Genomic DNA, 16,245 nt, shown 5'->3' on the forward strand with positions numbered 1-16,245 from the left:
GTATTTATTACAAGAAAAATAGATAGCTACAGTGCTTCATTATGTATGAAGAGTTACTTGTGAATAGATAGTCACTGAATGTGTTTATATAAATTCTCATTTTTGCAAGGCATCCCGTTAGATTCAAAGAGAAGAAAAACTCTGCGAATTGTAATTCCTTAATTTGGTGGTTAATACAATTTAAAATAAAACTAAATTAAAACCAATTCTGAAAATTGTCCCCTATTAAGAAAATTCCACTATTATATACATAACATACATCCTGGAATACAGAATAGCACAAGTCTTACAGTTAATTCATATAATGGTATTTGATCTAATCTAAGAACTACTACAACACCTTTAGAAACTATAGCCAAGTTTGTACAGTTAGTCAAGATTGAAAAAGGTCTAGCACTTTCTTCTGCTGAGTAACAAGTCTACTCCATAGCAAAAGCATTCTCACTGCAACCTAAAACAATGAAGGACATAATGCATGTGGAACATGGTACAGGGAGTTACCAAACCTCTTCATATTATTATATTGATGGGCAAGTGCTAACCTCTCCATATCTCACTGAAAACAATCCCAAAGAAAGTCATCTAAACAATACTTAAATACTGAGACTATAACTAAATTAAATAGCAAGTTATAAACAGGAAGAAATAAAAAAAACAAGCAAAATTAATTATCCTGAGCTATATACTGGAAAAATTATATCTAGAAAGCACAAACATTTAAATTTTTTTTATTAGTTCCAATAAGATATTGTCTAACTGTTGCATATGTGTCTTACCTAACAAAAAAAAAAGATATTGAAAATAAGAATCAATTAAATACTATGAAAATGAACACCATCTCACAAAAATTAACTTAAACAAATGAATGTGAATGGTAGATAAATCAAGAGAAAAGTTCTTCTCCCTCTCACTAACAAACTAGACTGCCATCTCCTTACCTTTCATTTCCAAACATGCTAATTACTACATTCTAAGTACAGTAATGCATACAGGATTGTCTCCAAATATTTCAGCTATTTACATGCTGCACAATTTTAAGTGCCAAATCCAAAAATATATCCCCAAAATTATACCTACACATGGGTCTGATTATATAACAGTGAAGCAAGAAATGCTAAAAAAAAAAGACTAACTTAAAATGTACAGCTACAAGAAAAAAAGATAGGACTCGTGCACAGTGTAGGCTAGAGGCTGTCGAGAAAATGAGAACAATGTCAAATCATTAATGTAAATTTTGAAGAATTGAAAATGTTGGATAAACAAGTTGAAGTACCATGTGACCACACACAAAACTATCCATTATTAGCAGAAAGGACAATTCTGTCCCTATGTTCATAATAGTCAAAATTAGGTAACCTAAGAAAAAATCAGAGCTTTCTAAGTAATGGCTAATAAAATTCTACACCATCAGGTCATACAAACTTTGTGCTTTCAAAGCAGAACTCATAAATAGATTTGCTTTTCTTAATATGTTGCAATACTTAATCAAATCCATGCCAGACATTATCTTAAACATTTATTTATTTAAGAAACTAAGATAGAAAAGGAAAAGGGGGTGGGAAAAAAAAACATGTGACCTGTTAGAAATATCCTGTAGTAGCTACATCACACAACAACCAAAATAACCTTTATTATTATAATAGAAGATTGTCTTGATACCCCTGTACCACACCTTAAGCAAATAACAAACATACTCAGTGCTATTTCTGTGCAATCTATACCATTGCAACATGTCTCACTACATCTTGTGCATAAAACAATTCTAATCCCACCAAATATAAGGAGGTGTGACCAGCACAGCTAATGAACAGCATGGGTTCTGGTCAGACCTGCTGCTGAGGAACAATAATCTTAAATCAACTCAGTCATGGAAAATAATGTGATAAGTTCCCCTTGCCTCCAACAAGAAGTTTGGGAGCTATACTCCATGTTTCAGGCTTGGATTATAACTACAGTATGCATGTAAGTATGCATGTGTGTGTGTTTTACATATATCTATATATACACACACATATATACGTACATGTATATATACATACGTACATACATATATACATATACATACATATATATACACATATACGTACATACACATATATATACATATACGTACATACATATATATACATATACGTTCATACATATATATATAAATATACGTACATATATACATATATCTACATATACGTACATATATACATATACGTACATATATACATACATATACGTACATATATACATACATATATACATATACGTACATATATACACATCCGTACATATATACACATCCGTACATATATACATATACGTACATACATACATATACGTACATATATACATATACGTACATATATATACACATACATATATACACATATACATACATATATACACACACACGTACATATATACACACATACATACATATATACACACACACATACATACATATATATACACACACACACCTATGCAGGACAAGCCACAGGGGGGCTGAAAATATTTAGCTCAACTACTTTCACACTTCTCAGTGCATCATCAGGAGCTGTGCAAGGTTGCAAGGGAACAACCAAAGCAGGGAGAGGGGTCTCAGAGTAGCGTAGGTGTATGCTACTCTGAGACCTCTCTCCCTGCTTTGGTTGTTCCCTTGCAACATTGCACAGCTCCTGATGACGCACTGAAAAGTGTGAAAGTACTCGAGCTAAAGATTTCCACCCCTCTGTGGCTTGTCCTGCATAGTTAAGATCGCCCGACTGCGATTGTATATATATATATAGTTTATTAGTAAGAACCTTCAAATGTAAAGGGCACTAATGAGTCAAAGTACTGTACATAACTTGAACATAATCTCCATCCTCATAGACACTTGCATAAATGGGACATCACTACAGTGGGTGCTCTCTTAATGGTAAAACAAATAACTGAATGTCATGGCCAAAAAGCCACTGGATAAGACAATGAATAATCACACTCCTAATTAAACAAGGCCAGTTATTAGAACAGTTCGGGGTTGCCTCTAAGGCCCCCGTTGACCTTTTTTTGCTCAGTGTTGATTTAACCAGCATGATGAAAATACTCGTGTGATGCACTTGATTAACGTGGGTATAAAAAACAAAAAAGACCCACATTTAACTGGACAGCCCTACATCCAGCTGAGGCTCTGCCCCCATATAATTAGGAAAGTCAAGCATCCACTGCATATTAATAAACAATACAATACCCATAAAACTTACTCGAGGTTGTTAACATAATCATATCAGTTCAAAGACAATACTTGAATGGGAAAGCCAAGACAACATGGAACCACCTTCTTCACTGGTTGTCAAAGATATGGTTTTCAGCAAACTTATTTACAAATACTGTATAACATATACTTTAGTGGACACACAACACATTAAGAGATTTACTGAGAGCAGTCAGAAAACACAAAACTTTGTTAATGTATTAAGTGAAAATGTAACAAAACATAAGTAATAAAATACACAGTAAAATTCCATCTTAAGCAATAATTCTTTTTAAATAAGTCAATATTTTTCAAAAAAGGTATGTGGATAACACATGAAAATCTTAACTCTTAATAGCCAGGTTCAAGTCTTTACTGACAATTGCTACCTGTCAACAGTGTCATTTTCTTTACAAAGAAGGATGTGAACTTTGACTAGATAATTTGTGAAAATGCTAAATACTTATTAAATGAAATTATTATGATTTATGAGCCTTTTAATTTTTGTAGTGGCTGGCTTTTAAATTTCAAGCCAGCCATTCAACATAATTGAATAGCCATCTCATCTGGTCAGGGGCTCCTGCAGATTACTTCTCTCAAGTGAATTGAAGCCAGCCATGACATTAGAAAACTTATGATTATCTGCACTGCAATTACAAGGTGATGAAGCAGCAACAGAGATAACTTAATTTTCTGTTAATTATTTCTCTAAAATATTAATTATATTTCCTATTGTACATGTCACCTAATATGTATTGCTTATTGATGAACTTGTATTATTTATTTTAATATTTACTAAGGAATCCAGAAAAATGCTGGGATAATCATAATGATTTTAGAAATCCAATTATGGTAAATAATTTGGTAAATGGATGTTTACTGTATATTTATACTTAACTGAAAAATGGACAATTAAAAATGACATCAAACATTATTGGTTAACTCTAGACTGTCCAAAAAAAAAAATATATATATATATGGATAACATTTTACTATTACAAATTTGCATCATTTATTTTTTTAAGTAAGAAAATTTATACTTGAACAGAGGAATGGCCACTACCTGATTACTTATGCTTTAATTATCCCTGACATAAAATAGATTTAAAATATGTACACACAAACACACAGCCCCATGCACACACAAGTAAATGCATATATTTATGTAAAAAACTAATAAAATGGTAATAATAATAGTAATGTTAATTATGTTGCTCATTAATAATCCCCCCCAAAAAAAGACTATCAACAGCATTTACAAACTAACAGTCGGCTATTCATAACCTAAGGTGATTTTCACACTTATATTAACAGACATAGTTAAACAAGTTTCAACAGAAAAATAACCTCTTATTACCGTGTCAAACAACATATATTAGACACACAGCTCCACATTTACATTACCCTTAAATATGCCAGTGCTTATATCCATTAACAACACTGACATTAATATTATAACTATCTCATGATGGAGAAGAAACTAATGGTTGGTGTCCAACCTGCGAGTACTTAGTTGCTTCAAGCTTTGAATAACAAAAGGTCATTCTAATTATATATACTGTATCCACTAATATTTTATAAGATAAAAAATAAGCACAAAACAAAAGCACTACAACCAGTAGTCAAAAAACTTTCAACAGACGAATACTCCTGTAAAAAAGTATTATTTTATGATCAAGTCACTGAAAACATTCATTTTATATATTCTTGGCAGACTGAACAAGCTCTATTGTAATACAAATACTGTGATGCAATTTCATATCAATACTATGAAATTAGTATACATATTTTGTACATAATCTCAAGAGACTCAAGAAGCATAAACACAAGAGAGCAAACTTGATACCTCCTTCATCACAGACTATGTTATAACAACACTGCAGACAAATTTATGTGAACACACACAGATTTAAGGAGGGAGGGACAGAGAGAGCAAGAGAAGAGAGAAAAAAAGAAAGAAAAAAAAAAGAGAAAGAGAAAGAAAAAAAGAAAGAAATAAGAAAGATAGATACCAATGTTGTATACCCTGGATAATTCCTTTTTACTGTCTATAGTAGTGGCATCAGTGGAAGCCTTACCAATTTCTTCTCTTGGTACAATCAACCTTTCACTCACTGTAATGACTACCACTCAATCTATTAACAGACCAACTTTTCATTTAACACTTGAAGCCAAGTGTTTCAAGTTTAATTCATGGCGAGACACAGAAATTGAGACGAAATATTTAAGAGACCTCCCTCCCTCCTTCACCCTCTCAATATTCTCACCTGTGTGTGAAAGGTGTTTATTTGCAAGTTGCCTGTTTACATTTTCTATTTAAAGTGTCCAGGTCCCCAGTATTTAACAATAAATTCATCAATAAATTTTTTATGGAAACTAAACAAAGTGAAGCTGACAGCACATTGAAACACTGATTGACTTCAATAAATACTAAATATATATATACAGAAGTATCACAAAATAGATGTATTCTATAAACATGCTTTTCACAGGAAAAATATCAGATCAAAGCTCATCTGTATACCATTAGTGAAACCATTCGAGAACTCATCACTTTACTAGGGAGAGGTTCCTCCTACAAACATTAACAAGGGGCAATACCCAATCTCTGCCATTAACTCTATAATGGAAGCAATATGTAAGGGTCACATTAAGATACGAGCAGTGTTTCTAGGATTTACAGATTAATGAGCACTTCAGTATCAATTACTACTGTAACTGTAAATACTGAAGGAGTTTAAAGATTACTGATAATTTTGTGGCATTTTAAAACTCACTGGTATACTAAACTGGGGTCTGTAGTTATTTAATTATTGTAAGTGGTTCAACAATAAAACACAATGGAGGAAAGGGGAAGTGAAATTATGCATTAACATATATTCTGTCTATTGAGAATTAAAGATCTATTGCTATAGAGCAGTTGTGCCAGCTGTTACCAGGTGGTGGTCCTTGTGTAACAAATGGATCCTTGGATTCACTTATAGTCTAACACATTTACCAACAGATACTTATACACATTGATCATTGTCTCCTAACCTTTTAGCAATATGAAGATACCAATAAATAGAGGAATCTATATACTCGTAATACTGGTTAGTTACAGGTGGATAGCCATATTACCCTACCACCCACATAGCAAATAATAAAAGAGTAGTAAACTGAAATGTGGAATAAGCCATTTTACATCAACAATCATACTGTATATAATAATTATAGGTATAACTAGAACATTACTTTATTATTAAAGTCTAATATTTTGAATTATTAGCCATCTTAATATGAAAAGATGTTTCATCATAACCCGTTGTTTAAAATATCGCTGTATAGCAAGGCAGTTGTATAATAAAACCTTATCCTTTTAAATAGATATAACTGACAAAAAAAATTCTATTGTAATGGCATTAGCTGAGTGGAGAACTTAACCTACCATGTGCATGTTAAATTTGATTACCGTTTCCAATTTGAGCCTTCTAGCTTTCATATAGTCTTTGGTGGTGAACAACTACAGGTGGGAAAGAGTGCATTTGAGACTGTCAGCAGGTAGATGCAATCCTAGCATAACTCTTTTCAGCCCCTGTGCCCCATCACTGCCATCAACTTGAGAAAAAACAATTCAAAGGGCAACAATTAAATCTGTTATCAACAAGCTACCAATATTTCCTGAAAACATGTATAACTATACGGTACATCACAGTGTCCACTCAAAATGACAACGATATCTTAGACCTGTTTTCTATGACCATGTCAGTTATGTGTTTAAAAAATAATGAAAATAATAGATATTAATAAATAGGTAACTAGGTAGTAGGTTGGTAGACAGCAACCACCCAGGGGTGTACTACCGTCCTGCCAAGTGAGTGTGAAACGAAAGCCTGTAATTGTTTTACATGATGGTAGGATTGCTGGTGTCTTTTGTCTGTCTCATAAATATGCAAGATTTCAGGTACGTCTTGCTACTTCTACTTACACTTAGGTCACACTACACATACATGTACAAGCACATATATACACACCCCTCTGGGTTTTCTTCTATTTTCTTTCTAGTTCTTATTCTTGTTTATTTCCTCTTATCTCCATGGGGAAGTGGAACAGAATTCTTCCTCCGTAAGCCGTGCGTGTTGTAAGAGGCGACTAAAATGCCGGGAGCAAGGGGCTAATAAACCCTTCTCCTGTATAAATTACTAAATTTAAAAAGAGAAACTTTTGTTTTTCTTTTTGGGCCACCCTGCCTCGGTGGGATACGGCTGGTTTTGTTGAAAGAAAGAAATAGGTTAGATACTAGTTGTACTTATTATAACTGTCAGCATAATTATTATGTTAAGATGCTTATTCTGTACTTGTATACACTCAATTATTCTAAGCTATATGATCCTGATTGGGAAAGATCTTATGTAGGTCTTTTACATCAATATCTGAATCTGAAATGCAGACAGAAGAGGTTCAACTGTATATAAGAGTTCACAGATGTTAGTAAGGATTTGAAACTAATGCAAATGATTGCTGTAGATGTACACTACACCTAACAGTTATCAAGCTCCTAAACAAAAGATGTTCAGTGTCATACTACACATTCATCACTGGCAAAAATTAGTTTATGCATTAAATGTGAACAAGCAACCCTCAAGAATTGCATAAATAAGAACTTGGTAGCCATCATGGTGCTGATGCAAGTGATGCTTAAACACCATGGGTCTCAGAAAGAATATTTAATGGGTGTCATCTCATTACTTTAAGATGTCAGATGCAACGTGGTCAAGTTTTATGTAAGCTTTCAATCCCTATCAGAAAATCCCTTATTTCTCACTATCATCCTGCTCATCCTCTTCCTCAGCATCCATATCTTCATATTCTTCTTGCTCCTCCCCCTTTTTCATCATCCTCTTCCTGCTCATCATCTCCCTCTTCATCCTGCTCATCATCTCCCTCTTCATCCTGCTCATCATCACCATCTTCATCCTCTTCTTCATCTTGCTCATCATCACCTTCATCATCTTCTCCATCCCCATTTTCCTCTTCCTCTTCTTCCTCTATAGCATCAGGTCCATCTTCAGCCTTTTCATCGTCATTGCTCTAGAATGATACCCATTAACTCAGTATTTAATATGAGCAAAGAAAAAACTTCTCAAAGTAGCCTAAGCAAAACTTAAATACTCTATCTCCAAAGTTCAATGTTTACAAGGGAGAAAGACCAACTGGACAATTGGCAATAAATGCTGCTAGCCGGACTTGAGTCCTGGAGGTGGGATATTTGCTGTTTGGAGTGACATCTGAACTGTTGTATCTGAGCGCCTCTGCAAAGACAGTGATTATGTGTAAATGATGGTGAAAGCATTTCTTTTTTGGTTCACCTTTCCTTGGTGGGAGATCGCCGACATGTTGAATGAATGAATACATAAATGAAGGCAGGAAGTGACCCCAGGCATACCAATACCCATTGCCAGAAAGATTGAATATCATACCATTAGAAAAACAGCCAGCCCACAAGCACTGATATTGTAATACTAGTAGCCTAATGAATGTGACATTGCAATTATCAAAAATATGGCCAGACTAAGCTATGATATAAATAACCTTACATACCAAATATAAATATCAGTGGCAATTATCTTGGGAGTTGCTGGTCCTCTAGAAAACAGGCCCATTTCAAGGGACACATTTAAATGGAGACATCTGTAAGTTATACAAACTGAAACAGCCATAGTTAATCTATCCCACAAACTTCTGAGGAAGATGCTGGATATGATATAAAATGACTTTACATACCAAAGACAGATCTAATAAGTGTCATAGGAATTTTCACATCACTAGAAAAGGGTTCCATTTAAAGGGAAGGCATCTGTAATTTCAAGGAAGACAGCCATAGTTTATCTATCCTACAGGATTCTGAGGCATACACTGGTCTAAGCAACAGAAAAAGCAAGAAAAATGGGCCCTAATTCCTTGGTGTGGGACTACACTTAAGACAGTCCAATGCATTTGTATAAGAAAATGAATCTAATTTTGAACAACCCGCCACTGTTATTGTACAATTAACACTTTTCACGCTTTATAATTGCCGATTCTACAATATTCTGTTCAAGCCAAGAGGAACGAAGGACAATGACTCTTGCTTCTGACCAGTTTGCCGAGTTCTTACAAGTTCTAATGTGGTTGAAAATCGTGTTTGATTCTTATGCAGTACGTCTGTTCCACATAGGATAAATTGCAACCACTGCAACAAATTCTGTAGACACCACCAACACAGTTGAGAAGATTTCTTTATCAGAATGCTTCTAAGAGTCCGTGAATTCTTAAAAACTACTTGTACATTAAATCTTTTAAGGGCATTTGGCAGGACAGATAAATTCTCATTGTATGGGAGAACTAGCACATTCTTGATCTGAGGTGTTATCCTAGGCTCAGCTCCATGATATGTTTACCAAGCTGCCAGCAACGCAGATTCCACAAACTCTTTAGGGTACCTCAGTTTCATGACAATATCAAATATTTTCTTAATTTCTTCTAGGAACTCTGGACTGCACACTTGGAAAGCTCTCATAAACATAGTAAGAAAAATACTCCTTTTAAATCTTGTCTCATGGGTGGAATAATAGTGAATGTATGAGCACACATTGGAGGCCTTCCTATCTACTGTAAACTTAAACTTTCTATCAACCCGGTGTATCAATACATCTAAGAATCTAAGAATGGAAGTTTAGAGTCCACTTCTTTCTGCACAGTGAATTTAATGAACAGGACCAAAGCGTAAATATTGGCGAAAGTGTATCCAGGGCCATATCTTGTCAAAGACACAAGATGTCATCCACATATCTGAACCATTTAGCTTTAATAATAATAATACTAATACTACTAATAATAATATCTTTATTTAGCTGTGGGAGTGTAAGAAGGATAATATTTAGTGAAGGGATTAAGGGAAACCGGTTACTATAGATTTAGCCCGACTTGAATCCTGGAACTGGGAAGTGCAATGCCTTCACTTAACTCTTTCAGGGTCAAGAGGCCCTCTCCTAATCTTGTTCTAAGGGTCGAAAAAAAAAAAAAAAAAAAAAAAAAAAAAAAGATAAGAGAATCTTTTCCCCGATCATAATGACACCAAAAGCATGAAATTTGATGAAAAACTTACAGAATTATGCTTGTGCGAAGTTAGCGGTCTCAACGATGTTTGCACATCAGCGATTTCGCCCACTTTGAGCCCTGTTTTTGGCCAATTCCAGTGTACTAGTCGACAAAATTCATAACTATTTCACTAGAACTTCATTTTTTTCTATCGAATGAGTACAAGAAACCACCCATTTACCAATTTCAAGTATCCAATAAAGTGGTCAAAAATTGGCAATTTTGCCAATTTGACCCAAATTCCAAAAGATGCCAATTTCCAAATAGGGTCCAGAATAAACAAGACGACATTAGTGGCACTAAAATAACATTTCCTCCGTTCATTAATCATGTCCCCATGCCTCTCTTACATTTCTTTTGCTTTCCACTTTGAATTTTTATTCTCATAAAAAATAGAAGATTTACTGTTATGCAGACTACTGCATTCGTGTAGAAAAGGTTTAAATAACATCAGCGCACTTGTGAAAGAATATTAGACTCACCAGTTGACGTGTATTGGATGCATGGCATGATTTGTTTACTTTTGAACTTTGGCAAAAATCGAACATTTCTGCTATTTTGAGCTAAATTTCGAGGTACTTTTCATTGTGAAACCAATCAAAATCATCTCAATTTCTGTAATATATCTTTCATTCTATAAAATGAGACCAGGAAAACTAGAATACAACCATAAATACCATATAAAAATACAGTGCAAAGTCGCTGTTTTAAACCAAAAACACGGTCTAAGTTTTTTTTTCTCATTATGCACTGTGTGCTGCAGGATTTTTTTTATACTGTGCACACTGACCACACAGACCCATTCTTTCATATGTAGGCCTACCAGCTTTCTCTCGCTAGATTTGAAGGCGCTAGAATTTACGCGTACTAATATGTCAATAACCCTGGTGCGTAAGACGTACTAGTACGTCGGAAACCCTGAAAGGGTTAAAGGAGGAGTCTGGGATATTGACAGTTTGGAGGGATTTCTAAACTGTCTTATCTGAGCACCTCTGCAAAGACAGTGATTATGTATGAGTGAGGTGAAAATGTTGAATGATGATGAAAGTATTTTTCTTTTTGGGTTTTGTTGTTCTTTTTGGGTCACCCTGCCTCGGTGGGAGACAGCTGACTTGTTGAAAAAAAAAAATCGTACATGGTATACAGGCCTAGCCGACATCAGTGGCATACTATTATATAGAAAACCACTGGTTAATTAAGCAGAACATTTCGGGCAAATTAGGTCAGTTTTGTCCCAGGATGCAACCCACACCAGTCGACGAACTCCCAGGAACCCATTTTACTGATGGGTGAACACAGACAACTGGTGTAAAGACATATGCCCAATGTTTCTACCCTTGCTGGAAATTAAAACCAGACCCTCGCCGTGTGAAGTGAGAGCATTAGCCAACAGGCCCCGGTGCAGGATACTTTTCAACAGCCTAGCCTTGAAAAATTCCATATACAGATTGCTCATCAGGGTAGACAATGGATTACCCATAGCCATTCCTAGCATTTGAGCATAGTATTGTTCTTCAAACTCAAAACTGCAGTCAACTACACACAACTTAATCAGTTCAATAATGGTATATTTATCAAAAGGCATGGAGAATTCATCTAATTTCTCTTCCAAATAAAAGAACCAGGCACTCTAGTGAACAATGCTGTGACATCAAAACTTATTAGTGTAAAATAAATAATTTTTTTTTTCAACAAACCAGCTATATCCCACTAAGGCAGGGTGACCAAAAAAAAAAAAAAAAAAAAAAAAAAAAAGCACTTTCACCATCATTCACACATAATCACTTTCTTTGCAGAGGTGCCTAGATATGACAGTTCAGATGGCACTCCAAACAGCCAATATCCCAAACCCCTCCTTTAACCCTTAAACTGTCCAAATGTAGATCTACGTTTTTTCAACATTTGAAAGTATGTAAAAAAAGCAGATCATAATTTTTTTTTACAATTGAAAACGTGTAAAAAACTTTGATCTACTTTTTTTTGTTATATTTGAAAATACAGTGGTCCCTCAATAATTGTAGGGCTCGAGAGTCGTACTTTTCGGAAATCGTAGCGATATTTTCGTAAAAACATGGGCTCGCTAATCGAAGATTGACTCTCGAATAGTAGTTCGTCCGGGACAGGTACACACAGCCCCAAGCTGCCTCACACTCCATTCCCAGCCAGTGTGCCATTGTTTATCAGTGAGTGAGAACGAACCCACGAGTTAATACGATACATTTCATAATATTCCATTCGTTTTAGTGTTTGCAACTGCTAAATAAGTCACCATGGCTCCAAAGAAAGCTTCTAGTGCCAGCGCTTTGGTAAAGAATGTGAGAAACACACATAATTTAAGAAAGTTTGTAGAAAAATATGAAGGTGGTGGTGGTGGTGGTAGAGTGGAAGCAGTTGTGATAATGGTTGAAGGTGGTAGAGGGTGGTAGTGATGGTGGTAGCAGTTGTAATAGTAGTAGAAGGTGGTAGCATTGTAATAGTGGTAGAAGGTGGTAGCAGTTGTAATAGTGGTAGAAGGTGGTAGCATTGTAATAGCGGTAGAAGGTGGTAGTGATGATGGTAGCAGTTGTAATAGTGGTAGTGATGGTGGTAGAGGGTGCCTTCTTCAGTGATTCAGCAATTCTACCAACTCCTTGTGTGTATGTATAATGTTCGCCAAGACCATACTCCTGGCATGGGTCTCAATCTTGTGATGACCCATCTCTGGCTCCCGAGGGAGAAAAGTTTCTACAATGATGCGAAGTATGCTGCTCAAGCACTCTTCTGGTCAGTTCACCTGGTGCACCGCATAAGCGACAGCACCATGTGTACTCCTAACTGTGGACACTAGCGAGGAGGAGGATATGTCGTTAACACACGCAACAGCTTATCTGGTTCGTTGACTCCATGGTACACCAGTGCGGCCGCAGTCATCTCTGGGTCCCCTTCGGGAGGGAACATCACTCCCAGCTGCCTGTGGAGTGTCTCAGTAACTTCGCACTCCAGAAGATAGTGTGTTAGGGGCCGCTGGACAACGTGCTGACAGTACTGGCACATCTCCTCAGCCTTGTCTACCATCATCTTGGCTGTGGGAAAGCCCAAATGAAGCCGATGGATGGCGGTACACTGCGCTCTGGACCAGCTTCCATCATATGGAGGGGGCTCTCCCTGAGTCGCTGCTCGGTACCACTGTTGAGATGGGGTATCACCTAAGACCTCCCCCATAAGTTTCATGGCTCTGGCAGCCACCAGTTTGGTCTGTCGTAGGCTGATGGGGACAGTAATCCCAACATGTGGATAGTCTGTTGCTGCCTTGGCTGCATCATCTGCCGCCTCATTTCCCCGGATGCCAGCATGGCTGGGGATCCAGTTCAATGTCGATCTGTTACCCTGAACTTCTAAGGCTGTCATTATGCTCAGGATCGATGTGATGAGGTGAACATTGTCCTGTGGTTGAGGATGGGAGAGGGCATTGATTGCAGAGGTGGAATCAACATGTATGACAGGTCGGAGTCGATGTCGTAGGGCATGTGACAATGCCTGCTGAATTGCCAGCAGCTCAGCTTGAAGGATCGTGCAGTGGTCAGGGAGTCGCCAGCCTTGTGTGTGACCATTGTGGTACAGTCCAGCTGCTGCTCTCTTCCTGTCAGGGTCGACAGAACCATCTGTGAAATACACTGCACATGTGCCTCCCTCTGCCATTGTGTCTTGACTGCAGAGACGCTTAGAGATGGGTAGTTGCATGATGCAAACATCGGCTGGATCTGGGCGCCTGGGAGGTGGTGGATGGTACCCAGCAACAGGAAGGTCACAACTCTTCTCAAGGAGTTGTATAGGCAGCAGCTTCCGCCCAGTAGCACAAAACGAACGAATCCAGGAGTAGTCTGTGAAGAGTGTAGGATCTTGTGTCATGGTTGTCAATATCCGTCTCCTTAGTGGGGTACCTTACTGCTGGTGCAGAATCGTGGCTACTTTGCAGGCGTTTATGTATCTTACTTTGTCAGCCAAGGAAGGAAGCCGGGCCTCAGATCTGAGACATACTGTGTTGGTCCAGATGGGGGCCTCAAGCATAGTTCTTATCGCCTGGTTTTGTACGACCTCCACCTTTTGCCTGCTCTGTGGGAAGAGATGAGCTAACGCCGCTGCACCGTAGTCAGTGAGCAAGCATATAGCTTGTATATAGTACAAGCGAAGTACATCTTTGCTTGCCCCTGCGCGGTGCCTCGTCATGGCTCTCATGGCGTTGAGTCTGAGTAGAGCACGGGATCTGACATACTCGGCCTGTTTCTGAAAGGTCAGCTTTTTGTCAATGTAGATTCCCAAGTACAGGTAGGAGCCTGTCCACTCAAGTTCTATATCCTGAATACGTAATCTATTCACAGGATCTGGTCCCTTGAACATCATTGCAAGAGATTTCTTGGCCGAGATCTTGAGGCCTAATTCCTTGCAAGATTGTGTAATTAGGTCCAAAGCTCTCTGAGCCTGTCGCTCTAAATTGCCTTTCCCATTCACTACGAGTGCAAGATCATCAGCATAGCTGAGGAGCTGTGTACCACTATGAAAGGGAAGGCTCACAAGTTCCTGCATAAGGATGTTAAACAGGGTAGGACTGAGCACACCTCCTTGTGGCGTGCCATTTTCCAGGGTTTTGAAGGAAGAGTAGTGTCCCTGAAAGCTGACACAGGCCTGCCTGCCCCTAAGGTAGGACTCTATCCAGGCCAGGAGGCATCCTTTGATTCCCTTCCGAGCTAGTATTGCTAGAATTGCTGTGGGGATGGCTAGCTCAAATGCCTTCTCAAGGTCGAGGTAGACGACGATACTAGGGTTTTTGTTACTATCAGCAATCTGGCTTAGCAGAGTGGTTATGCACTCTGCTGTACCCACTCCTTTGGTGAAGCCAAATATGTGATGATGAGAGGGTCCAAGTTTCCATAGGAGGCGGTTTAACACCATCCTCTCAGCCGTCTTGGCTAAGCAGCTGGTCAGCGATATGGGTCTCATACTGCCTGGGTCCTTGGGCTTTGGAATTGGTACAATGGTAGCTTTCTTCCAAGCTGAAATTAAGACATGTGCAACATCTGGGTATCTTTATTGTAGACGTTTCGCCATCCAGTGGCTTTATCAATACAAATTCTAGGACATAACTTGAAGACAGTATAACTATGTACAAAAGATGAGGTAATCAGTCCCTCAACCTAGGAGTAGGTGCGAAGAGCACCATAGTCGTGGAGATTCTGAAGCAGAAGAAAGGAGCCTGGCGCTTATATAGTAACGTCAGGTGTAGCAGACGAGGGCATAGTCACTGGTAGGCGGGTTTCCCCAGTGGAAGTAGGTCCTTCCCAAAGAGATGGGTTAGTTGTAGTAGTAGTTGTCGTAGTCGTGAAGGTTATGTACATGTCCTCAGAATCAAGATTCCATGATGTTGCAGTGTCTGACAAGTTGTGTAAGAATGGTATATAAGACCGACAAGATGAAATTAAGACACATGTGCAACATCTGGGTATCTTCACGACTACGACAACTACTACTACAACTAACCCATCTCTTTGGGAAGGACCTACTTCCACTGGGGAATCCCGCCTACCAGTGACTATGCCCTCGTCTGCTACACCTGACGTTACTATATAAGCGCCAGGCTCCTTTCTTCTGCTTCAGAATCTCCACGACTATGGTGCTTTTCGCACCTACTCCTAGGTTGAGGGACTGATTACCTCATCTTCTGTACATACTTATACTGTCTTCAAGTTATGTCCTAGAATTTATACTGATAAAGCCACTGGATGGCGAAACGTCTACAATAAAGATACCCAGATGTTGCACATGTGTCTTAATTTCATCTTGTCGGTATTATATACCATTCTTACACAACTTGTCAGACACTGCAACTCAAAGTGATGCTGCCTGCATGGCACGATGCCACGAGT

The 16,245-nt window shown here is 37.8% G+C and overlaps 1 protein-coding gene across 3 annotated transcripts in view; it reads right to left on the minus strand.

The window, feature by feature from the left end:
• Positions 1–3,171: 3,171 nt before the first annotated feature.
• LOC128693317 (tyrosine-protein kinase BAZ1B) overlaps positions 3,172–16,245 on the minus strand; it is a 304,346-nt gene continuing 291,272 nt past the window's right edge. For all 3 annotated transcript variants that reach the window (XM_053782935.2, XM_053782936.2, XM_053782937.2), the window contains one exon: positions 3,172–8,296. In XM_053782935.2, the coding sequence (XP_053638910.1) occupies positions 8,069–8,296 (228 nt within the window). In that variant the 3' untranslated portion in view covers positions 3,172–8,068. The remainder of the gene's footprint in view (positions 8,297–16,245) is intronic.

The sequence above is a fragment of the Cherax quadricarinatus genome, chromosome 28 (genome assembly GCF_038502225.1).
Source record: "Cherax quadricarinatus isolate ZL_2023a chromosome 28, ASM3850222v1, whole genome shotgun sequence".
In the NCBI taxonomy this organism is placed as follows: domain Eukaryota; kingdom Metazoa; phylum Arthropoda; class Malacostraca; order Decapoda; family Parastacidae; genus Cherax; species Cherax quadricarinatus.